Raw genomic sequence first — 24,995 nt, 5'->3', positions numbered from 1 at the left:
ACACGCTTTTGAATACATCAGAGTTAATAACAAAAATAAATAATATTTTGAAATTAATTTGGCAGATTCGCTGTTTTTATGCTGCTCTGGGCACATAACTGACAGCCAATCCTCTGCGTAGGTTACGTCTAATGCCGGGAAATTAAGTCAACATTTCATGAGCGTGTAGACTGTTACCCTCATGGTCAAAATGGCAAAGCGAAATAGAAATATGAAGATGAACACAGGGCATTTCAGGAAGAATGTGAAGATGCTTACTTTTTTTGTAGAAGGGAATGGCAAATCACTCTGATTATGATGCAGTACCACGATATCCCATTTCAAGACTTCAAATCTTCAGCGTCGTTTTAGCACAGCTCTTGCTAATATTGACACGGAATTCCCCAAAGGTATTGAACTACGCAAGTAAAAATTGAGCACCTTGTAAAGCCAGGTAAAAATGTTCAGTACGTGGTGTGGCTCTTTGACTCTCAAAGTTAGAAATTTCCTTGCCTCCGCGATCTTCCGAAGAATTTCTCCGCCGTTTAGTCGTGCCGGAATTATTGCCGTTGCTATCACTTTCTGCATTATGTTTCGACTTATTACTGACACTGGAGAAATCAATTTTGTGTTGATTTTCACCTAATACTGTTTTTTCGGAGGCATACTAAAATAAAATAAAATGAAAGAGCTCTTTCGAAAACCGAGAGGTCATTTGTCGAAGCTCCGCCCACCTTTGTTCTTCCGGGTCACTACCAGCTTGTTTTTGGCTAGGCGGCGTTTCGTTCCAGTCGTGTGAAAAAGCTCAGTTTTTCTGGTTAAAAGGCAAGCGATTCCTTCAAACGCCATTAAAATGGACTCCAGAGGGAAAGGATATTTCAAAGAGGAGCTTCAGGAAGAGACTGAGCGAGAACAGCGACGGCTAAACCAAGTTAGCATCAGCAAGCAGCTACACGTTGGGTTGAAAGGAGCAGGTCAGTCACTTACTTTTTACAACATATTTGGCATTATATTTTTGATTCCCGGTGTCAATTTAGTATACATGCTATAACTTTTCTATTTCATATTCTCGATAAGGCTGCTAGAAGGTGGAGTCAATTTGTTTGGCGTCAAGACGAATTCAAATACTATTCAACCTTGCAGTTCAATGAAATCGAAGGGAAAATAAAAGATGCGTGTTTTAGTGGGTGGCACGGTGGATCGGTGGTTAGCAAGTCAAGTCGTGTTTATTTCGTAACGCCCTCAAACACAGAGTCTCACAGGGCTGCACAGATTATTGCAAAGCGCAGACTATTATGACACCATCCCCTGATCTAAAACCTATGTAGCGACCCTCTTTCATGCACGACACAAGGTTTCACAATCTCTGGGTTTATTGCCTGCATTCAATAAACAAAACAATACAAAAGTCAGGGGCTTCTGTTCACGACTGCAATTATCTTCAACGCTTACAAACTTATTTAAGCTACAGCAAGCAGACAACATGCGAGCACATTAATAATGAAACTTCGATAATAACAATGAACATAACTTTCACACGTACCTGCATTCAATAAACAAAACAATACAAAAGTCAGGGGCTTCTGTTCACGACTGCAATTATCTAAAATATTAAAGATACAAAAGAACGGGTCATCACTCAACAGGCCGCACCTCGTGGCGTATTTGCATCAAAACACGTTGCATCTTCATTTCAAGCTGTATTGCTTTACTTCTTATTTAGTGCTTTTTTAATATACATCATTTAGAACAACTTATATATCTTTATATACAAAAATAATTTCGAAAGCAACTCAAATGTCTAGCAAAATATGCATTTTTTTTATCCAACTGATATTGGGCACATCTTACCTTCAACGCTTACAAACTTATTTAAGCTACGGCAAGCGCTGAAGCCCATAAAGTGCCAAACGAAAAGAACAGTCGCAGACGCCCATGACTTAACAAATGAATGAGGTACCGGAATATTAACAGTAATACAACAAAAACACAGATTTTGTGAGAATTCAAAAAAACATTCAAAACAATCAAATTTCAACTCTGTTACACCCACCCCCACCGAATTCTGGACAAAATCTGACACTTGGTTATAAAATCAAAATCAATATATAATAGTAGTCATTGGGTCACACATATTAGGACCGACTTGAGAAGTATCCTTTAAGGATGCAGTGGACAGAGAAAATTCTCTGAACCAGCCACCGGCTATAGAATGCCTTACACATTCCACATTCACCCAAGACATATATAAGACATAAATGAGCACAAAACATTCTCTCCAAAACCAAGTTATTTCAGAAGAATTTTAAAGGGAAAAAATGTCATGCCCCAAGAGCTCGAACTACTGTGTTACGCATAGTCTAAACATTACACTGTAGGTGTCTGGTGACATCTTGTCTAGCCATAGTGTGAAGAAGCCTGTTGACTGGTCGTATAACACGACCCAGGCGTGTAGTGCGGTGTGGTGCAGACTCTGGTTGATCAGTGTGGCTAACGTTACCTCCAGAGACAGCAGCCACTACAGATTGAACATGATCATGCTCACTAAGAGTCGAAATGTCATCCCTAACAGCAGTGTCGTGAGTATGAGTGGTCAAGGAATGACCAGAGTGATCAGAACTTTCAGAGTTCAGCCCATGCACCCACTCTCTGGTTCTCTCCCCAGACGCAGGCGTGAGATCTGTGTAGTTGTCAGGGCCTGAGATGCTTACAAGACTCTGCGCATCATCTGCCGCACATCCAGACCGGTTTAGCTGAGCAGGCACTCGAGCATGAGATTCTTCGGAGACAGTGGGACTGGTCATTGAAGAACAAACAGAGACAGATGATTGTGCAGAGGACAAAGACAAATCAGACTGGAGAGAGGGCTGGTCTTGAACTGGGAGAAAGTTAACCAACATCAGCAGGTTACGGTGAACAACCTTCTCATTCCCTGTGATGGTGTCTTGAATTTTGAATGTGTGTGTTTGAGGGTTCATCTCAATAACAGTGTAGATGGTAGACTCCCACCTATCAGCCAATTTTCGCTTGCCCCTCTCATTTTTGTTCGCCACAAGGACTCTATCTCCAACTCCAATTGACGGCCCTTTTGCTGCCCTGTTATAGAGTCGAGTCTGTCTGCCCTGTTCCTTTTTTGCATGTTCCTGAGCAATTGACATAGCCTCCCTCAGGTCTTCAGACAGTTTTGCAACATATCTGCCGTAGGTGGTAATGTCAGGGTCAGACAAAATGTTCCCAAACAGAGTGTCGACTGGGAGGCGGGGAACTCTCCCAAACATCAAGTAAAATGGTGCATATCCAGTAGTTTCATGAGCAGTGCAATTGTACATGAATGTGAGTGTTTGTAAACGTCTTGGCCAGTCCTGCTTTGATTCAGGGGGCAGAGCTCTGATCATATTGCCCAAAGTACGATTAAAACGCTCAACACTTCCATTTCCCATCGGATGGTACGGGGTAGTATGTGACTTACGCACCCCAGATAATTGTAAAAGTTCTGCGACCAAATTGCTCTCAAAGCTTGGGCCTTGATCACTGTGGATCCTCTCCGGAAAGCCATGAACACAAAAATACTTTTCCCATAGAACTTTAGCTACTTGCCTGGCTGACTGGTCTCTACATGGAAAAGCTTGTGCCAATCTGGTGAAATGGTCTGTTATCACTAATACGTCAACAGATTTGTTGTGTGAATCTTCAGCGGACCAGAAATCAATACAAACAAGTTGCAATGGGCGGGAAGTGGCAATGCTTTCCAGAGGGGCCCTCCCTGCAGGCTCAGTGACTTTGCTGACTATGCAACGCTGACATTGACGAACATGCATCCTCACATCCCTGTCCATATGCAACCAAAAGAATCTCTGTCTGGCGATGCTCAGGGTTCTTGACTGGCCTTGATGGCCCGCACTGTCATGCACCCCTTTTAAAACTTCGGCCTTCAGGCAATCAGGGACCACTAACTGATGGCGTTTTGCATTTGAAATCTGATTACAGGATACTCTGTACAAAACATCATCACTCAGAACAAACTTCTCCCAGTGCTTCAGGAGGCCCAGAACTTGACTTGTCTCGTGTGCCCTTTCACGTCTAGACGGTCTTCGAGACCGTTCCACATAAAACCGAAGACGAGACAAAACTCTGTCCCTGGACTGAGCCTCTCGCAGGTCATCCATAGAGAAGGCAGGCAGACTGGGTAGTGTATCTGGAATAAGGTGGGGCATGTGGCTTATCAGTTGAGCTGCACGAGTTCTCGCACCGGAGGCCCATTCAGTGTGTGACTGGACAACAGCAGCAACTTCTTGATTGGATACAGTCTGGGCCGACACGAGTAATGACTGGACATTTGTAGCTATAGAATGGGACAGCTTCTCTGCCATGACAGGCTGATCTGTAGAGTCTCAGAGAGTCTGTTGGACGGCTGTATCAGACAAAACCGCAGCTTCCGCAGTGAGATCATGAAGAGGTTCACTGACTAGTCTGTGGCCAACATTCTGACAAAAAGGGACACGGCTGAGAGCGTCAGCAACCGTGTTTTTGGGACCAGGCACATATTTGATTTCAAAATTGTAACTGGCCAGCTTTGACACCCATCTTTGCTCACAACAGTCCAATTTGGGTTTAGTCATAATGTGTGTAAGTGGATTATTGTCAGTCCAGACGGTAAACTCATGGCCTTTCAACCAATGGCTAAACTTCTCACACACAGCCCACTTCAGTGCAAGAAATTCCAAACGGTGAGCTGGGTAGTTCTTCTGTGACCGGGTCAAAGACTTGCTAGCGAACGCAATTGGCCTAGCCACTGTGTCACCTTCACGTACCTGGGACAAAACGGCTCCAAGGCCATCCAGTGAGGCGTCAGTCGACAGCAAAAATGGACGACTAAAGTCTGGATGAGCCAAAACCACAGAATGGATAAGGGCCTTTTTGAGGTCTGTAAATGCCTGGTCGTGGTCAGCAGTCCAGTCACCTGATTTCAGTTTGCGGCCCACTACAGTGCATTTGGGCTTTCTGCCTTTCTTCTGTTTCTGGCCAGCCAGCAGATAAAACAAGGGCTTTGCGAGTGTTGAATACCCCGGAATGAAGTGTTGATAAAAATTTAACATGCCCAAGAAAGACCGTACACGTTTCTCAGAAGGTGTCGCTCCATCCGACTCCATCAAGTCCGCCACAGTCATTTTGCTTATACTTTCAACTTTTTCTGGATCGGTTGACACTCCATGTTCATCAATAATGTGGCCCAAGAATTTTACAGATTTCCTTAAAAAGTGACATTTCCTGGGGGCCAGTTTCAGATTGTGGGCACGGAGTCTGCTGAACACCATTTCAAGACGTCTGAGTGCAGAACTTTCATCAGGGGCAAAAACTAAAATGTCGTCCAAGTAGCACAGCAGACTTAAATAGTTTTGGTCCCCGAAAATGGAAGTCATCATCCTCATGAAACTCCCTGGGCTATTACAGAGCCCCTGTGGCAACCTGTTGTACTCATAAAGCCCCATAGGCGTAGTGAACGCTGAGTACTTCCTATCATCTTCGTGTAAAGGCATGTTGTAAAACCCAGACGTCAAGTCCATTGTACTAAAGAAGGAGTTGCCACCAAGTGCTGCTAAGCAATCAGCCTGATGTGGCAGAGGATGAGCGTCTTTCAGAGTCCTCTTGTTCAACCACCTAAAGTCAGTGCACACACGCATATCACCATTCTTCTTCCAGATGAGAACTAAAGGTGAAGCATATTCACTTGTCGACTTTCGAATGATCTCTTTCTCTTCCATTTCATTCAAGACTTGGCGTAATTTTTGATACTGACTCGGTGGCACACGTCTGAAAGGGAGTCTGAACGGCTTTTGGTCAACCAGATGGATTCTGTGAACAAAGTCCTTCGCCTTTCCGCAGTCAAGGTGATTACGCGAGAAGATGTCTTGGTAGTGAATGATCAGCTCTGACAACTTGTCTTTACACTCAGACGATGCATCACAACAGCCAACATCTAGTTCACCCAGGCCAATAGACTGTAGCTTCTCCTCAGCATTACTTACATCAGAGCAGACAGCAGGCAATTGCACAACGGAAGTACTCTGATGGCCACTGACCAGGTCTAGATCCTCCAAAGCAACACAAGGCACCAAGTCAGCCAGCTTTGCATTGCGTCTCAAAAACAGCGGATATTCTGTAACATTCATGACCTTCAGTGGAACCCATCCATCTGCCCACAGAGGTGTGACGATTCTGGCGATCATTAGACCCTTGGGGGCAGATCGTGCCGACGTAGGTTCTGTCATCGCTGCGCTCCCAGGAGATACTTTTGCAGTTTTTGATAGCTTCCCCCACAAGAGGTACTCACGGCCAGGCTCAAGGCATGTGGCTGAATTGCAGAGCACTGTGCCTATCTTCTCGGGCATTTCACCACCACTCCATCTATGCAAGCCAGCTAGCATTGAAAGAAATTGCTCCGTTTCAGCATTAGTGGATGATGGAGCAGAGATTGCTGTCCAGTACGCACTAAACTTCTTTGACTCATGCAATATGTTTCTGATAACATTAGTTCCAATGATTAGGTCATCAGGTTGCCCCTCAACAACAATTGTTGGCACAATCATTTTACAGTTATTGATTTCCATATGGATGTTGAAAGCTGACTTTGGGCACACTCGTCGACCCCCAACACCAATGAGTGTCACGTTGGTGGAAAATTCGTCTTCTGTACGTACTGCTCCAACAGAGAGCATCTTACGCAGAGCAGTCTCACTCACGGTACAGGCCATGGAGCCACTATCCAACATCCCCCCCAAAGTCATACTGCTCCCCACTCTAACTGGTACATAAAACAAACTATCGCTGCCCCCTACAGTATGTGTGTTTTGATAAACAATATTAGGCAACTGAGATTGTGTGGACGTGTCAGAATTAAAAACTGAATTGAAATTGAGATCAAATGGGTGGGAGAACTCATTTTGACCTGTACGGCCTCCCTCTGAATACAGGTCAGCTAGTTTCCCGAAACTGAACTGATTTGGGGAGAAACTTTGTCGGGGCAATGCTGCTTAGAGTGACCAGGGGCTAGGCACTTGAAACACAGATTATTCAATTTGCAATGATATAAAGTGGAGTGATCAGCGCCACCACACACCTTACATGGAGGGGAGTTGAAAGGACTTAGGCGCCTCTGAATACGCTCAGGATTCAGTGGCTCCACTCTAGACAAAACTCTCTCTAGCATGCTCATCATTCGGCCAAGGACATCACTGTCATCTTTCTGAGCAGGCTGTGGGACATGCTGTGGTGGGACATGCTGTGGTGGGACATGCTGTGATGGGACACGGACAGGCGGTGAGACATGCTGTGGGCGCTGGGCATGCTGTCGAACACACGAAAAATCTGTATATGGATCGGGGTTAACATGGTGGGGACAAATGGACTGGAGACCCGTCTCTATAGAGCCTGAGTAGGAACAACAAGAAGATTCACTGTCAAGCACTGCAGTCGGGTAATTCTTCAGTGGAGGGACACTGCAAGACCTAGTTGACGCCCCTGATTCCCTTTGATACTCATCTATCCTGAGTTGAACGTCCTTAGAGGTCCACTCATTAACAGGCTTGCATCTGAAAATGTTCGATAGCTGTGGATCAGGACAGTACTTTGCAAACATTTGTGCCACTTCCCCGCCAAGGTTTTCCATTTTTCTGCCCAAGCGACGCAAACCCTCATCAGCAGTGTCTGCTGCTTTGTTTAGTCTGATCCAGTAGTCAACTGGATTTTCCTTTGGCGTGGGTAGCGTGGTGTAAAAATCTTGCAACGGGAGAGTTGACGAGGAATGACTAAAGTATCGTATTAGAATGTCATAAATTATATCTGGGTCTTGCCTCACATCAAGTGCCTCATCACTCCTGAGAGCTACTCTGACAACGTCTCTTGCCCTCCCTAAAAGCCTGCTTAGTATCTCATCTGCTTTTTCAGCTGTTGTATAAGACTGTTTCCGAAGCTGGGCTTTAGTCATGGTGATCCATTCTTGAATTGAACACTTGTCAGAACCATTTCCCCTGAAAGTCACAATTTCACGTTCAGTCTTGACATGGACAATTACCGGTGTAGTGTTTTCCTGCGTTGTGTTATGTGGTCTAGGGTCGTCTTTAGTCATAACAGTCGCTGCTTTTCCAGTCATTGGTGTGTCATGTGCATGTGTGTGATCAATGAAACCAGAAGAGAGCAGACTAGCCAATACTGAGTTGCCTATCTGCTCTCCAATTCGGCCTACCATGTCAGTCAGGTGTTGCAGGGCAATGTTATCACTCATTGGGGTTGAAGTCTGTGCACTCTCCCTCAAGAACTGTTCACTTGGAGACCAGTTTGGGCTCATACCACGCCCCCTGTCCCTCCCATCACTAACATGTTCTTGGAGACCACCTACACCTTCACTTCCATACCCACTAGTAAGTGTGTTTGCATTCAAACCATTAAAATGAACACCCCTGCCAATAGAAAAGCCCTGAAAATCGCCATTTTGACTACTATATTCTTCAGCCATTATACTTTCAGTAATACAAAGAATTGAAAATAAAAAAAGGGAAAAAATAAAAACCAGAAATGAACTAATAATTTACGTATTGATAGCAAATGCACAGTGGCACAAATACATGAAACGAAATCAAAGCGCCAATGCAGTGCAACAGTACCCTCTAGTGGACACAAGAAGAATATGCAGCAACGCCGGGATCTGCTCAGAGGCCGATCAAAATGATCCCGTTGTGTAGTCACGGCACCAGTGTAGCGACCAGACATGGGACCAAGTCACACATGTGCAAGTCTCAAGTAAGTCTCAAGTCTTCACCTTCAAGTCCCAAGTAAGTCCCAAGTATTTTTTTCTTGGGCAAGTCAAGTCACAAGTCAAGTCCCGAGTCTTAGATTGCCAAGTCCAAGTCAAGTCACAAGTCATAAAAACAGCGACTCGAGTCGACTCGAGTCCAAGTCACTAAGTCTCAAGTCCCCATGTCTGGTAGCGACCCTCTTTCATGCACGACACAAGGTTTCACAATCTCTGGGTTTATTGCCTGCATTCAATAAACAAAACAATACAAAAGTCAGGGGCTTCTGTTCACGACTGCAATTATCTTCAACGCTTACAAACTTATTTAAGCTACAGCAAGCAGACAACATGCGAGCACATTAATAATGAAACTTCGATAATAACAATGAACATAACTTTCACACGTACCTGCATTCAATAAACAAAACAATACAAAAGTCAGGGGCTTCTGTTCACGACTGCAATTATCTAAAATATTAAAGATACAAAAGAACGGGTCATCACTCAACAGGCCGCACCTCGTGGCGTATTTGCATCAAAACACGTTGCATCTTCATTTCAAGCTGTATTGCTTTACTTCTTATTTAGTGCTTTTTTAATATACATCATTTAGAACAACTTATATATCTTTATATACAAAAATAATTTCGAAAGCAACTCAAATGTCTAGCAAAATATGCATTTTTTTTATCCAACTGATATTGGGCACATCTTACCTTCAACGCTTACAAACTTATTTAAGCTACGGCAAGCGCTGAAGCCCATAAAGTGCCAAACGAAAAGAACAGTCGCAGACGCCCATGACTTAACAAATGAATGAGGTACCGGAATATTAACAGTAATACAACAAAAACACAGATTTTGTGAGAATTCAAAAAAACATTCAAAACAATCAAATTTCAACTCTGTTACACCTACATGAGGGCAAATAATACACACATTATCAACATAAGATATAGATTATTCATGCTATAGAGTAGAATTGTGTTTTAAGGTTGGATTGAAATATTTCCACTGAGGTTGCAGATCGTATCTCAGGGGGAGGAGCGTTCCACAGCACCGGGGCCCGAATGGAGAACATTCTCCAAACTCTTCTTGGCTCTTGGGATCACGAGTAGACCAGCGTTTTCAGAGCGAAGGCTCCGGACTGGAACATAGGGGGAAGTTACATGGATTTCTTCTTGGCTCTTGGGATCACGAGTAGACCAGCTTTTTCCGAGCAAGGAACATATAGCACGCCCCTGGATTAAATTTGACCGACTGCGGGATCCCCGTGCCTGCGTGGCTTACATCCGGGAACTCCAGTTTCCTCCCACATTCCCAAAACATGCATGTCAGGTTGATTGGTGCAAATAAGTGGGTAAGTTGTCTGTTATGTGTCCCCTGCCCACTGCCTGAAGATGACTGGGATGGGCTCCTGGATCGCTCGTGACGCTAATGAGGATATGCGGTGCAGAAAATGAATGGATGTTTTATTCTGCATGACTTATCTCCTCGCTTACCCTATATGTACTGTTTTTTTGTGCAGATATTAAATTAAATGGTGGCTCGGGTGGAAGTAGTAGCTATTAGTGATGGTAAACTGAAGCATCATGGAGCAATGAGTCTTTTCATCCTACTGGGCAAAAGCATCATGGGGCTTCATTTGTTCAAATGCGCCTTTATGTGCAAAATAAATGTCATAACAGAGGTTAAAAATATTTCATGGATGTGTTGCAGTCAAACGGGCAGGAAGTAGAGATACGAATGAACGTACGTGTGTTACTTGAAAGAATTATGGCTGTGGTTCAATCATTGACATATAAACAAGTTTTTCATTCCGTTTTATTCAGGAAAACTACTATTCCAAAGTTTTTGGCTTCAGACCGTTTCGTTTTTTTTAGATCGTTTATCTCCTGCAGTCTCACTCTAGGTCCTCCTTGGCAAATCTACATACAAGTCTATGTTGTTTTTTATTGCATGTTAAAATGGTTTCTTTCTGAGTTGTTGCCTACCCTCATGCAGAGCCCTATAAACATGGATGAAGTGTTTTCTTGGTATCCTAAGTTCTTTAGAACAGGGATCTCAAACCTTTTTCAAGCTGAGAGATACTTTTTGTTACTTTAGCGCAAAGGGCACCTATTTCGATATGCATTTGTGTAATAACTACTTATCATGTTATTACTATGTTGTTACTATGTTATTACCAGACTAATTATTTGAAGTAGGGTTAAATAGACTCATTCAACCAATAAAAGAATGATTTTATTAGAAAATCACAAAGACCCAGTACTGATGAGCTATTTTCAGAACAGGTCCTTGAACACCTCAGCTGTCTTCAGTCGTATACTCGACAATATACTTGACAATATACTCAACAATACACTTGACAAAATACACAACATGACAAAATAAACGCCAAAATACTGGACACATTGGAAATCCCTGCTTTAGAACAATGCTTACGCGTCCCTATCCTTGCCAGAATCATTTTTTATTACTAGGATTATTGCTGTCATAAACCGGATCAGAACCCAAATGAGTGATGTTCTCACACAAGCTTCTACTTTACGGTAAATGGGGAGTCATGCACGTTAGGCAGCGGTCTGGCGTGGAAAGACAGGAAGCCAGAGACCAACGAGATCGATTACAATTGCCCGAGTTGATATCGGACAGATGGGGTCGTTACCGGACAGGACGGGACAGACAGGAATGATAATGAAACAGGATATTGAAATAAAACAAGAAAAACTAGACAGGAACGAAAATTGGCGAGAATAATAAACAGGACAAAAAGAGACTGGAACAGGACTGGAAACCAATATTAAACGGGACAAAAATAAAAGGGAACAATACCGGACAGGAAATACCAACAGGAAACAGGACCGAGTCAAAAACCACGGGGCAGAGGTTCGTTGACGGACTGACCAACGAAGAGAGCACTGAGCTTAAATAGATGGAAAGCCAATCTGTATTTTAGCAGCTGATAACTAAAGGGTTTATTCTTTCTTTAAAGACTGAACCAAATGAATCAAGTGACTTGACTTTGAGAAACTTTTAAAATGGAGCTAGAAGTATGAAAAAGCTATTAAATCCTGGTAAATGAACAAAACATGGATTTCCAGGAGGTGCAATTGTTCCTTCTTAATGGAAGCATTCATTTTCATGTGGCCTCATCTCTCCACACAATCTTTTTGGAAAGTTTGCCTCTTCATTGCATTGTTCCAAGTACAACCTGTAATTCTCTTCTAATCAGGAGCATGGACTGATTCTTGGAATGTAACTTCTCCATTGTCTAGGTTTCATGATGTGATGGACAGATGCTTTGAAAATGCTTACCTCACATTTGCACATTGTGGACATCTTGAACTTCCATCATCTTCAAACATACCCGTTATTCCATTGATGCTAACTCGAGTTGGTGGTTCTTTGTTAAACTGCACTTCTTCGACTATTATGACACCATCCCCTGATCTAAAACCTACATCAGGGCAAATAATACACAGATATTGTCAAGATAAAAGTATAGGTTATTCATATGCTATAGAATAGAAGTGTGTGTTTAAGCCTAGATTGAAACATTTCCACTGAGGTTGCAAATCGAATCTCATGGATGGAGAACGGTTCGAACCCACAGATTTCTTCTTGGCTCTTGGGATCACGAGGAGACCAGCATTTTCGGAGCAAAGGCTCTGGACCGGAACATAGGGGGAAATTAAATCTGAAAGATATGAGGGAGCAAGTCCATGCATGATTTTGTATACTACCGACAGAACCTTCAAATCACATCTTAAGCTAACAGGTAGCCAATGCAGGTTAGCTCAAATCGGGGTCATGTGATCAAACGTTGTTGTCTTAGTTAAAAACCTTACTTTTGCATTTTGTACCAGCTGAAAGCTCTTGATTTTGGACTCGGGAAACCGGAGAGTAGTGCATTACAGTCATCGAGAAGGGAAGTAACAAACACATGAATTGTAATCTATAAAGAAATAATAAAAATAATGTCTTTTTAATGCAAAGATCAGGACACTCAAGAATGGTGCTCCTGCTGCCTGGGGGCGGACCCCCTAAGGCGTCTGGTCCAAAGACACTTAATACGATAGATAATCTTACGATATAGAATGCTGAGAAAGAATGGAGGTGGGTATGATCATAATGATGATGACAGAGTGACTTCCACAAAACTTACGTAAATATGTATATTCTTGAGGTGTTTGTTATATATACTACAAGGGATATTTAGCTTATTAAGGAAGTGGGGTTGGATCATAGTTGTATGCATTTCTTTTTTTGCAGAAATGCTATAAAGCTTTTTGTACCAATGCTTTTGTTGTAAAAAATAAATTTACATATTGTGTCCTGCAGATGTCGATCAAGGGTGTCTTCTTCCTTGGCAACGGGGGACAAGGTTGCCTGGCACCAAAAAGGACAATTTGGATCCTGATCATGTTAAAAAGGAAAAGGAGGATTTAGAGCATGTCGACGTTAAAATGGAGGAGGACAATTTAGAGCCTGATTGCGTTAAAGAGGAGTATTTAGAGAAAATTGTTATAAAAAAAGAAGAAGATGAGTTTCTAGAGACAGTTGACATTAAAAAGGAGCAGGAAGTTTTGGAGTTTGATCATTTTAAAAAGAAAGAAGATGACTTTGAGCCTGTTGACGTGAAAGAGGAAGATTTGAGAGAGTTTCCTGTGACTGAAGATCAACATGAAGAGAACAAGGAGAAGGTGTCTCCAAGCAGAAGCTCCGGGGCAACAGATGACGACGACACTTCCGACTCTGGACACCAAGATGGCGACAAACAGTCAGAAAGTAATAACACGTACCACAAATGTTCGCAGTGTGGAAAAACATTTCGACACAAGTGTAGTTTGAAACGCCATATCATTGTCCACACTGGTGAGAAACCCTTTTTCTGCTCCGTTTGTGGTCAAAATTTTAGCATGAAATCACACTTAAAAACCCACACAAGAACCCATACTGGCGAAAAACCTTTTGCCTGTTCAGTGTGTGGTCAAAATTTTACCCGGAAAGGTACCTTAAAAACCCACACAAGAACCCATACTGGTGAAAAACCCTTTGCCTGCTCAGTTTGTGGTCAAAAATTCAGGCTGAAATCAAACTTAAAAGACCACACAAAAACCCACACTGGTGAAAAACCTTTTGCGTGCTCAGTTTGTGGTAAAAAATTTAGCCTGAACTCGAACTTAAAAAGACACACAGGTACTCACACTGGTGAAAAACCATTTGCTTGCTCAGTTTGCAGTCAAAAATTCAGCTCAAGATCACTCTTAAAACACCACACAAGAATCCACACTGGTGAGAAACCTTTCCCCTGCTCAGTTTGTGGTCAAAGATTCACCCGAAGTTCACACTTAAAACGCCACACAGGAATTCACACTGATAAGAAACTTTTTGCCTGCTCATTTTGTGATCAAAAATTCACCCAGAGCTCACACTTAGAAAAACACACAAGAACCCACACTGGTGGGAAACAGTTTGCCTGCTCAGTTTGTAGTCAAATATTCAGCAGGGAAGGCCATTTGAAAAACCACACACGAATCCACACTGGTGAGAAACCTTATGCCTGCACGGTTTGCTGTAAAAAATTCAGACGTGAAGATAACTTAAAACGTCACATAAAAATTCATACTGATGAGAAACCGTTTTCTTGTTCAGTTTGCAGTCAAATATTTTCCAGTAAGGTCAAAGCTCAGGATCACAAGTGTGCGGGTGAGAACACATTTTAAATATTATTTTAAATCCAATTTAAAATTGTATATTTTTGCTTGCAACGAGGTCATAGTTTGTGCTTACATTGAAAAAATTACAGCTACCACTGAATGAACACATTTTTGTACACTTGATGTTAGTGACATGTCTCAAATTTACTTAACTTAGTTTATAATTGTCCTAGTTTTTATTTAAAAGCAAAAAAAACTGCACGAGTGTTTCAGGTATGTTTTTATTGAATGATTGTATAAATATGAATGATAAAAAGTAAGTTTCACTATAGTTTTCTATCTGAAGTATGTTTTAAGCATCTCTTGTGTACACATATGTCATACCTATTTGGAGTTGACTTAACCAAAATTATATTTTTGATCTGATTGTGATTAAATGAATTTACATTGTCTTTATTTTTGACCTGTAATCAAAGCATTGTGCCTTTTTATTTGAATTTCAATAATTAGTATAATATACAGTATAAGCTTATTTGGATTGTAAGTTTGTGACACTCCTTGAATATGGAGTCTTATTTTCGACCGAATGTGATTTAACAACTTCATACATTTACATTTTAATGAATAAGCTAAAGGTCATTAGTTCCTTTGTTGATGTATATTGCTTTTAAGATGTAATCAGTGTTAAAGGGATTATAAAAGACCTTTTTTTTCAATTAGGCTCAGAATGTGTAGTGTTTCTCCTCACAGTCATGCAGATATGTATTCTAGAAGTTCAATAATTGACCTCCTGTCCCTGAAAGCTGTGGCGTCCACGAATGACAACAGAGAATCATAAGAATGGCAGGTCCGGTTGAAAAAACAGGTAATGATCTGCATTTGATCTGCATTTCTATAGCGCTTTTCAAGTCAATGACTTCCCAAAGCGCTTTACAATGTGCTTCACATTTCCCAATTGTGGCCTTGTATTGCAGCCATGTAAGACGCTAACCTGCTTATTGGGGTTATTAGGGGTTCAGTGTCTTACCCAAGGACACTTCGACATGTAACACTGACGGGCTGGGATTCGAACTGGGATCGCTTGATCCCAAGACGAGCGCTCTACCCCCTGAGCTACTGCCGCCCCAGACCACTATTGTAGTGAACAGTGATTGCATAGCGCTCATTTTTGCTTGGAGAAATTGGAACTTCGCTGCATTTCCACGGGGGTAGATTTAATTTCTTAAACAATTTAACTAAGTGAGCTCCATCGAATATATGGCCGAATTAGCTGAATTAGTGTCGCTTGAGTCTCCGTCAGGCCTCCTCTCTCGATCTTCTCCTTCATTCTTTCGGGCCACGTTATTTTCTGCAAGCTGGTGTGCCGGCTCCTCCTATGGGAATGCCAGGAAAACCCCCATGTGGGGCCCACCCCCTCACCTTGATGTCTGAAAAACTCATAAGAGCAGAGCGCTTATCAAAACAATGCCTGACGTCCTTCGTCAGAGTCCTGTTATCAAAATTCCCCAGCCAAAACATTCCGAATTTGGAACAGCGTGACCTGAAGCCCACTCAGTGAAAATCCTCATTGCTCTGGATAAATGTAACTTGTATTTAATCGTATAAAATCCTTTATAGTCAAATGTATAAAATCCTTCACATGTCAAAAGATGTTGCAAACAAACATGAGGTTAAGGTCTTTATATTGCCTCAAAAAATAGCCACAATAAATCACATCAAGAAGTTAACATATTTCCTAACATAACTTGAATTGGCTTACACATATTACATGACATTCTACTTGGTGTTTTGATTTGGCTAATACTGGAAACCAAATTCTTCAGACGGATGTTAAATCATTTTACAAATCTACATCTGAAAGGTATATGTAAACATTACTTTCCAGAGTGGATGGTAACAATAGCGTGTTTTAAACGTACTTTGTACCTTCAAACTGTAAGTCAAGTCATTTTATTTGTATAGCCCTTAATCACAAAGAGTCTCAAAGTGTTGCACAGGTGATTGCAAACCACAGACTATAATTACACGATCCCCTGGTCTAAAACCACGAGGGCCAGGAAAAACTCAAAAACCTCAACATGGGGGAAATGAAGATACCTTGAGACGGGACCGCACGTGTGGTAATCCCCTTTCCAGGATGACCAGCCCAAAATGGATGTTGCAATAACAGATAATACACAGATAAATTATAAATACATTGTGAAAACAGGAAACTGTACATGACAAGTGATACACAATTATTTTTAAGGAGATCAAAGTGGTTTTATCGGAGCTCCGCCCACCTTCTTTGTCCTTCCGGGTCACTCCCAGCTTGCTTTTGGCTAGGCGGTGTTCCGCTCCAGTCGTGTAAAAAGGCTCCGTTTATCTTGATAAAAGTCAAGCGATTCCTTCAAATGCGAAAGATATGTACCCCAGACGAAAAGGACATTTCAAAGAGGAGCTTCAAGAAGAGATCGAGGGAGAACATCAACGGATAAACCAAGTTAGCATTAGCAAGCAGCTACAAGTTGTATTGAACAGAGCAGGTTTGTCACTTTAGTTTTCATAACGTCTTTGGCATCTTATTTTCCATTCCTGAAGTCAATTCGCTATTTTTGTTGTCACTTTCTATATTCTTGACTTCTAGGATCTTGTCGATGGTTGATGTAACTTCTAGATATAGTCCTCAACTACTAGCTACTAGCTAGCAGAATTAAGTTCTATAGCTTTCCATAGTAAGTCTTGGCGTCAGACAATCTCGCCATGACACATTTAACACGTGGTAATTATACAAATGTGTAGGTTATCTTGTGGGCAGGCAAGAAGTTAGCTCTGTTTCTATTGTTTGAGATTCAAACGTAGCCACTAGCTAGATATCTCATCTCATTAGCTGCACCGTTTATCCTCAGTAGGGTCGCGGGGGTGCTGGAGCCTATCCCAGCAATCATCGGGCAGGGGACACCCTGAACTGGTTGCCAGCCAATCGCAGGGCACACAGGGACAGACAACTCGCTCGCTCATTCACACCTAGGGACAATTTGGACCGGCCATTCCACCTGAAATGCATGTTTTTGGAATGTGGGAGGAAACCGGAGTGCCCGGAGGAAATCCATGCAAGCACGGGGAGAACATACAAACTCCGCACAGTAAGTCCCGTAGCTGGATTTGAACCCACACAGGAGGTTCCCAAGACCTTAGATCTGTGCCGCACACGCACTAACCACTGCGCCGCCGTCACTAGCTAGATATTTGCCGGCCGTATTCAGCTTCTAGCTATATAGCTTTATTTACTTGTAGAGATGCGTATTCCGATTATTTTTAAAGAACCAGCTTTACAGAAGACTTTAAAAGCAGGGGTGAGAACAAGAGATAAAGAAATAAGAGAAAGAGGGAGGGGAAAGGAGAGAGGGCGGGACAAAGAAAGAGAGAGAGGGAGACGCAAAAGATAAAAAGTCGTGAGAGAGGGGGTAAAAGAAAGGGAGGTGAAGAAAGAAATCCAAAGACAAATGGAAAGACAGAGAAAATATAAAAGAAAGCGCATGAGAGAGTATGAACTGAGAAAAGGAAAAAAGGAAGTTAGAGCAAAAGAGGTTAAAAGACAGAAAGAGAGACAAAGAGCAACAAAGGAAGAGAAAAAGAGAGTCACAGAGAGTGAAATAGACAGAGTGGAAGAAAAGGGGTGGAAAAGAAAGAAAGAAAGAGAGAGAGAGAGAGAGAGAGAGAAATAAATACAAGTACAGTGTCTTTGTGAGAGGCACCGGGCGTTGGCAACATCAAGTTGACATATATCAACCTGCCCCTTGTTTTTCTCTTGCGCTTCTCTGAGTGTTGTCTCGCGGGCCGGATTCAATCCCTTAGCGGGCCTGATCTGGCCCGCGGGCCGCCTGTTGGACACCTGTGCTGTAAAGGGTGGAACATTCAAGAGAGACATGTTATTGTCTTGTTGTTTACAAAAGAAATACAGCATTTTGAGTGGTAATTTATTAAAGTTTGCTGAAGAATCTTGCTGTCACATTCAAATCATTTGCAAACACATCGTGTCACAAACATGTATGTACATTTTGGCAGCTGATACCTAAAGGGTTTATTCCTTCTTTATAGACTGAACCCATTGAACCAAGTGACTTGACTTTGAAAAATGGAAACTTTTAAAATAATAATAATAATAATTTCCTTGTATTGTCATTCTGTGTACCAATGTACACAGAACGAAATGTCGAGTGCATCTGACCCGTTTTAGCGGGCCGATGCAGCCGCAGCCAACAGAGGGCGCCGCCGACCACTTTTTAAGTCTTAGGAATGACTCGGCCGGGGCGCGAACCCGGACCTCCCAGTCTCAAAGCGGGCGCCTTACCATCTAGGCTACTGAGCTGGTAATAGAAGTATGAAAAAGCTATTAAATCCTGGTCAATGAACATAACATGGGTTCCCAGTAGGTGCAATTGTTCCTTCTTAATGGAAGCATTCATTTTAATGTGGCCTCATCATTTCACACAATCTTTGTAGGAAAGTTTCCCTTTTGAATGAAAACTTTATCTCATCTCATCTCATTAGCCAAACCGCTTTTTCCTCATTAGGGTCGCGGGGGGGCTGGAGCCCATCCCAGCCATCTCCGGGCAGTGGGCAGGGGACACCCTGAACTGGTTGCCAGCCAATCGCAGGGCACACAGGGACAGACAACTCATTCGCTCAATCACACCTAGGGACAATTTGGACCAGCCAATTCACCTGAAATGCATGTCTTTGGAATGTGGGAGGAAACCGGAGTGCCCGGAGGAAACCCACGCAAGCACGGGGAGAACATACAAACTCCGCACAGGAAGTCTGGAGCTGGATTTGAACCCACGACAGGTTCCCATGACATGAACTGTGCCGCACAAGCGCTAACCACTGCGCTGCCGTGCTGCCTGAAAACTTTATCCGAACATTAAAATAAAAACAGAACAAAAACAATAACTCAACAACAAAATAATGTTGCATAATATGTTCGAAAAGGGGTAGTAAGAAGCAATGCTTATATTACCTACCCCTTCATCTTCCCTCATAAATACACCAATGATATAACAATTGTAATAATGTTAATAATATGATATACCAATAGCAACAATAAGACAAAGTTAACCATAGTTCTAGACGCACTATTCCCAATCCCTCGTATCACTCATCCGCCATTTCCTTCATCTCTGTATTTCGCCAGGAATGTTTTTTGGATTTAAATTTGAACAAGTGAATAGTTGGACACTGTTTGACCTCGTCTTGTAAATTGTTTCAAAGTTTGACTCCGCACACAGACACACACATACTTTTCCTGGTGGTTCTCACCTTTGGGATTTTGATTTTACGACAGCCCCTCTACACTTCTACTGAGTTTTCATACTTCCAATAGCATTTTTTTGAATCCATTTCCTTTCTTCAAAGTCAAGTCTGGCTGCCCTCACTCTGTTCAATCAAGTCAATCTATAAAGAAAGAATAAAAAAATGTCTTTTTAATGTACTGATCGGGACACTCAAGAATGGTGGTCCTGCTGCTTGGGAGCCGACCCCCTAAAGAAGCAGGTCCAGAGATATTTGTATTAAGGAAAACACACACCACATAGCAGTCAGTTGTCAACACAAGCAGCAATGAGAATTATTGTTATTTAAATAGATATTCTTATTTATAGAATGATGAGAAAGGATGGAGACAGCAATGATAATGACGGTGAAAGTGGTGATGATAATGATGATGATGATGATGACAGAGTGACAGTGCATCCACAAAATTTATGCAAATATATATAGATTTGAGAAGGAAATTTAATGATTTTTAGATGAAGTGTTTGAGGGGCATGTTAGGAGGGACAAGATTGGATAGATTGAGAAATGAAATTGTGAGAGTCAGAACTGGAGTAGTAGTGGAACTGAGCAAGCGTGTGGATAAGAGAGTACTCGTTTGGTTTGGACACATGGGGAGGATGGACGAGGAGCGAATGTTGAAGAGGATCTACAGAGCAGAAGTCAATGGAAGGAGACCAAGAGGAAGCCCGCGATTGACATGGATGTATGGTGTTATGAGTGCGCTGCAGAAAGAGGTCTAAATCTAGTGGAAGCTAGAGCTCTTGTTGGTGATAGGAATGATTGTGAAAGGATAGTGGGACGTTTGGACGCGTTATAAGGGATGGGCAGGGCACCCGTGTGATGCGGCAGGGGTAAACCAGTGAAAGCTGTCGGGCCCTGCTGTCGAACAGAAGAGTGTGTTGTGTCACCCTAACCAGAGTGACACGGCCGCTTTCTTGTGTCCCATTTCATTCATCCATTCATAGTTCAATATTTTTTTTGCAGAAATGCTTTAAAGCTTTTTGTACCAATGCTTTTGCTGTAAAAAAATATATTTAGGTGTGTGAGTTTTCACATTCATGTGTGTCTTGTGTCTTGCAGATGTCAATCAAGCGTATCTTCTTCCTTGGCAACAGGGGACAAAGTTGCCTGGCACCAAAAAGGACAATTTGGATCCTGATCACGTTAAAAAAGAAAATGAGTATTTAGAGAAAGTTGCCGTGAAAAAAGAGGAAGATGAGTTTCTAGATACAGTTGACATTAAAAAGGAGCAGGAAGTTTTGGAGTTTGATCATTTTAAAAAGAAAGAAGAGGACTTTGAGCCTGTTGACGTGAAAGAGGAAGATTTGAGAGAGTTTCCTGTGACTGAAGATCAACATGAAGAGAACAAGGAGAAGGTGTCTCCAAGCAGAAGCTCCGGGGAAACAGATGACGACGACACCTCCGACTCTGAACAACATGATGGCTACAAACAGTCAGAAAGTAATATCACATACCATAAATGTTTCCAGTGTGGAAAAACATTTCGACACAAGTGTAGTTTGGAACGCCATATCATTGTCCACGCTGGTGAGAAACCCTTTTCCTGCTCAGTTTGTGGTCAAAATTTTAGCATGAAATCACACTTAAAAACCCACACAAGAACCCATACTGGTGAAAAACCTTTTGCCTGCTCAGTGTGTGGTCTAAATTTTACCCGGAGAGGTACCTTAAAAACCCACACAAGAACCCATACTGGTGAAAAACCCTTTGCCTGCTCAGTTTGTGGTCAAACCTTTACCCGGAGATGTACCTTAAAACACCATACAAGAACCCACACTGGTGAGAAACCTTTTACCTGCTCTGTTTGTGGTCTAAATTTCGGACTGAAATCAAACTTAAAAGACCACACAAGAATCCACACTGGTGAAAAACCTTTCGCGTGCTCAGTTTGTGGTAAAAAATTTCGCCTGAACTCGAACTTAAAAAGACATACAGGTACTCACACTGGTCGGAAACCTTTTGCCTGCTCAGTTTGTGGTCATATATTTAGCAGGAAAGGACATTTGAAAAACCACACAAGAATCCACACTGGTGAAGAACCCTACGCCTGCACGGTTTGCTGTAAAAAATTCAGACGGGAAGATAGCTTAAGACGTCACCTAAAAACCCATACTGATGAGAAACCGTTTTCTTGTTCAGTTCCCAGCCAAATATTTTCCAGTAAGGTTAAAGCTCAGCATCACAAGTGTGCGGGTGAAAACACATTTTAAATATTATTTTAAATCCAATTTAAAATTTATATTTTTGTTTGCAACGAGGTCATAGTTTGTGCTTACATTGAAAAATTTACAGCTACCACTGAATGAACACATTTTTGTACACTTGATGTTAGTGACATGTCTCAAATTTACTCAACTTAGTTTATAATTGTCATAGTTTTTATTTAAAAGCAAAAAAATTGCACGAGTGTTTTAGGTATGTTTTTATTGAATGATTATATAAATATGAATCATAAAAAGTAAGTTTCACTATAGTTTTCTCATCTCAAGTATGTTTCAACCATCTCTTGTGTACACATATGTTGACTTAACCAAAAAATTTTTTTTATCTGATTGTGATTAAATGAATTTACATTGTACTTATTTTTGACCTGTAATCAAAACATTGTGCCTTTTTATTTTAATTTAATTAATTAGTATGATTTACATTATAAGCTTATTTGGATTTTAAGTTTGTGACACTCCTTGAATATTGAGATTTATTTTCGACCGAATGTCATGTAACAACTTCATACATTTACATTTTAACGAATAAGCTAAAGGTCATTAGTTCTTTTGTTGATGTATATTGCTTTTAAGATGTAATCATTGTGTTAAAGGGATTATAAAAGACCTTTTTTAAATTAGACTCAGAACGTGTAGGGTTTCTCCTCACAATCATGCAGGTCCCTGTTGAAAAACAGACCACCATTGTAGTGAACAGCGATTGCATAGCGCTCATTTCTGCTTGGAGAAATTGGAACTTAGCTTACTGTTTTGCTGGGGGACTTCTGACTGTTTTGTCGAGCTGCATGCTTAGATCATCAAAAGCTGCGTGAGGTAAGTTTACCCTCGTGAGCAAAGTGCGTTCCCTTTTTTCCTTTGCCGCCTTTTAGGTAGGTGATTGTGTGTTTTTCCTTGCTTGTCTTGTGATTAATATCAAATTGTCCAGATGTCTCCCCGTTAGCGTCCGGGATATGGCTTCCAATTCTGTTTGGTCCAAGCTAACCCCATTAGCAGTCGGCTCGGCTGCTGTGGGCCCATAGTTTTTTTTTTCCGTCAGGGTTCATGTTTGTTGCCATAGTCATTCTCATTGTAGGTTCCCGAGTAGGTGCCATGTTGGACAGAGGAGTGCAAGCAAGCTGTAAGGCAAAGGAACAGGGCTTTGAGATTGTCTAAAAGAACACATCACTTGCAAAACCTAATTTGGTGTAAAAAGGCACAACAAAGGGTGAGGAGAACATTGAGGCACGGAAAGAGAGAAAGCTGGAGGAAATTTCAGCTAAGTTTGAAGATAGATAAATAGATACATTGATAGATCGTACGTAACACTTAGATATAGAGTAATTAAATAGTGCCACGGAAAATACACACTGTAATAAAAATAGGGTAATATGCAAATGTGGGGGTTGGGTTTCATGTGGGCTTTTACTCCCCCGGGTGGAGTTAAAGAGCCTCATGGCATGAGGAAGAAATTATCTCCTCAGTCTGTCCGTGGAACAAGACTATGACAGCAGACTGTCGCTGAAGGTGCTCTTCCGTTTGGAGATGATGCTGTGTAGTGGATGTGATGAATTGTCCATGATTGACCACAGCTTTTTCAGTGCCCTTCTCTCAGCTACAGTTGTCAGGCTGTCCAGCTCAACCAAGCCCGCCTTCCTCACCAGTTTATTAAGACGAGAAGAATCCTTTCTCAGCGCTGCCTCATAGAAGAGGGCGCTTGCCACAACAGTCTCATAGAACATTTGCAGGAACTTTTTGCAGATGTTGAAGGACGCCAGCCTTCTGAGGAAGTACGGTCGGCTTTGACCTTTCCTGCATAGAGCTTCTGTGTTGGCAGTCCAGTCCAGTTTATTGTCCAGCTGCACACCCAGCTATTTTTAGGTCTGGACAAACTCTACACATTTTATAGTTACAGGAACCGGGTGAGTTCTAGTTCTCCTGAAGTCCACCACTATCTCCCTGGTCTTGGTGGTGTTCAGGTGCAGGTGTCTAGCGTCGCTCCATAGGAAGGACAACAACGGTAGGAGATGTGTGGCGTATGGTAAGGAGAATGAATGGGGAACTTGTAAAAGTACACAGCTTATTTTGGAGAGAACGTCGTTGGGTGTCGCCCCAAAACATACGCAGACAAATATGGCAGAGAGGAAGAAGCCGTTTACTAACATTCATCAGAGTCCATACAGCTTTCTCAACATTTTTCGGAGACCATCAGCTCTTTATACTCTTTGTTCACCAACATCACATGTTGTTTTTCCCAAAGTTGGTGTGTCCTTTTTTCGATGACGTGGTGTTTCTACCGAACTTGTCTTGGCTCAGCCAACTTTCTATCCGTTTCGCAATCGTCCAGCTGTTCCCCAAGCGTGTTTTTCTTCCTCCATTCTGTTGGTGAGCTCTGTTGGCAGCCCAAAAGCTAATCCACAACACTCTGTTCATTACCCATCTATAATGTACAAAGTGAAGCCTTGTTTGTCGCGGGGGTTTCGGTACAAAAACCTAATTTGGCATATATGTGTACATATTAAACCACAATGTCACGATCCTGCACGCATGTTGTGTTTTTTGCGGCTCCCTCTATTGTCCTTCTACTTTTATTATCATTCCTTCCCCTTGGTTCCTTGCTAGTTCCTTGTCTTCTCTGTCACATCCCCAGCATCTTTCATTTGACAGTATGACTATATTACACAGACCGGATTGTGTGTAGTATCCCAATTCAAGGTGATAGAAATACTATGGTTAAGGTTTTGGCTGTGCCAAAAAAAGCCTAATCCCAGAATTTGTACTGCCACCATTTGTAATTGAACCCACAACCCCAAAACTGCTACAGGCGGTTAACCTTTAAAGCTACTTTTATCTATAGTAAGGGTTTAGCATTAAAATTAGGGTAAAGCATTAGACTCTCAGGTTAGGATTTAGGGTGTAGTTAGTTTAGGATTAATTTCAGGGTTTTAGTGATAGATTGGGGTTTCAAATAGGGTTAGTGTTCTAAAGTACAATCTCGAAATACAGCGTTCGGAGGGTGGAAGT

The 24,995-nt window shown here is 42.0% G+C and overlaps 2 protein-coding genes across 2 annotated transcripts; both read left to right on the top strand.

Annotated features, from left to right (window-relative positions):
- Positions 1-719: 719 nt before the first annotated feature.
- LOC148366642 (uncharacterized) lies at positions 720-14,998 on the top strand. The gene is made up of 2 exons (XM_088333427.1): positions 720-953; positions 13,115-14,998. The coding sequence occupies exons 1-2, from the start codon at positions 833-835 to the stop codon at positions 14,497-14,499; spliced, it is 1,506 nt and encodes a 501-aa protein (XP_088189553.1). The 5' UTR covers positions 720-832; the 3' UTR covers positions 14,500-14,998.
- Positions 14,999-16,736: 1,738 nt separating this feature from the next.
- On the top strand, positions 16,737-22,390 carry LOC148366641 (uncharacterized). Its single transcript, XM_088333444.1, has 2 exons — positions 16,737-16,958; positions 20,830-22,390. Exons 1-2 carry the CDS (start codon positions 16,838-16,840, stop codon positions 21,978-21,980), a joined length of 1,272 nt encoding a protein of 423 aa, XP_088189570.1. The 5' UTR covers positions 16,737-16,837; the 3' UTR covers positions 21,981-22,390.
- Positions 22,391-24,995: the final 2,605 nt, after the last annotated feature.

The sequence above is a fragment of the Urocampus carinirostris genome, chromosome 4, assembly GCF_059441175.1.
Source record: "Urocampus carinirostris isolate Australia breed hairy pipefish chromosome 4, RoL_Ucar_1.0, whole genome shotgun sequence".
In the NCBI taxonomy this organism is placed as follows: domain Eukaryota; kingdom Metazoa; phylum Chordata; class Actinopteri; order Syngnathiformes; family Syngnathidae; genus Urocampus; species Urocampus carinirostris.
The sequence above is the reverse complement of the archived record's forward strand: the minus strand, read 5'-3'. Positions and strand labels throughout refer to the sequence as shown.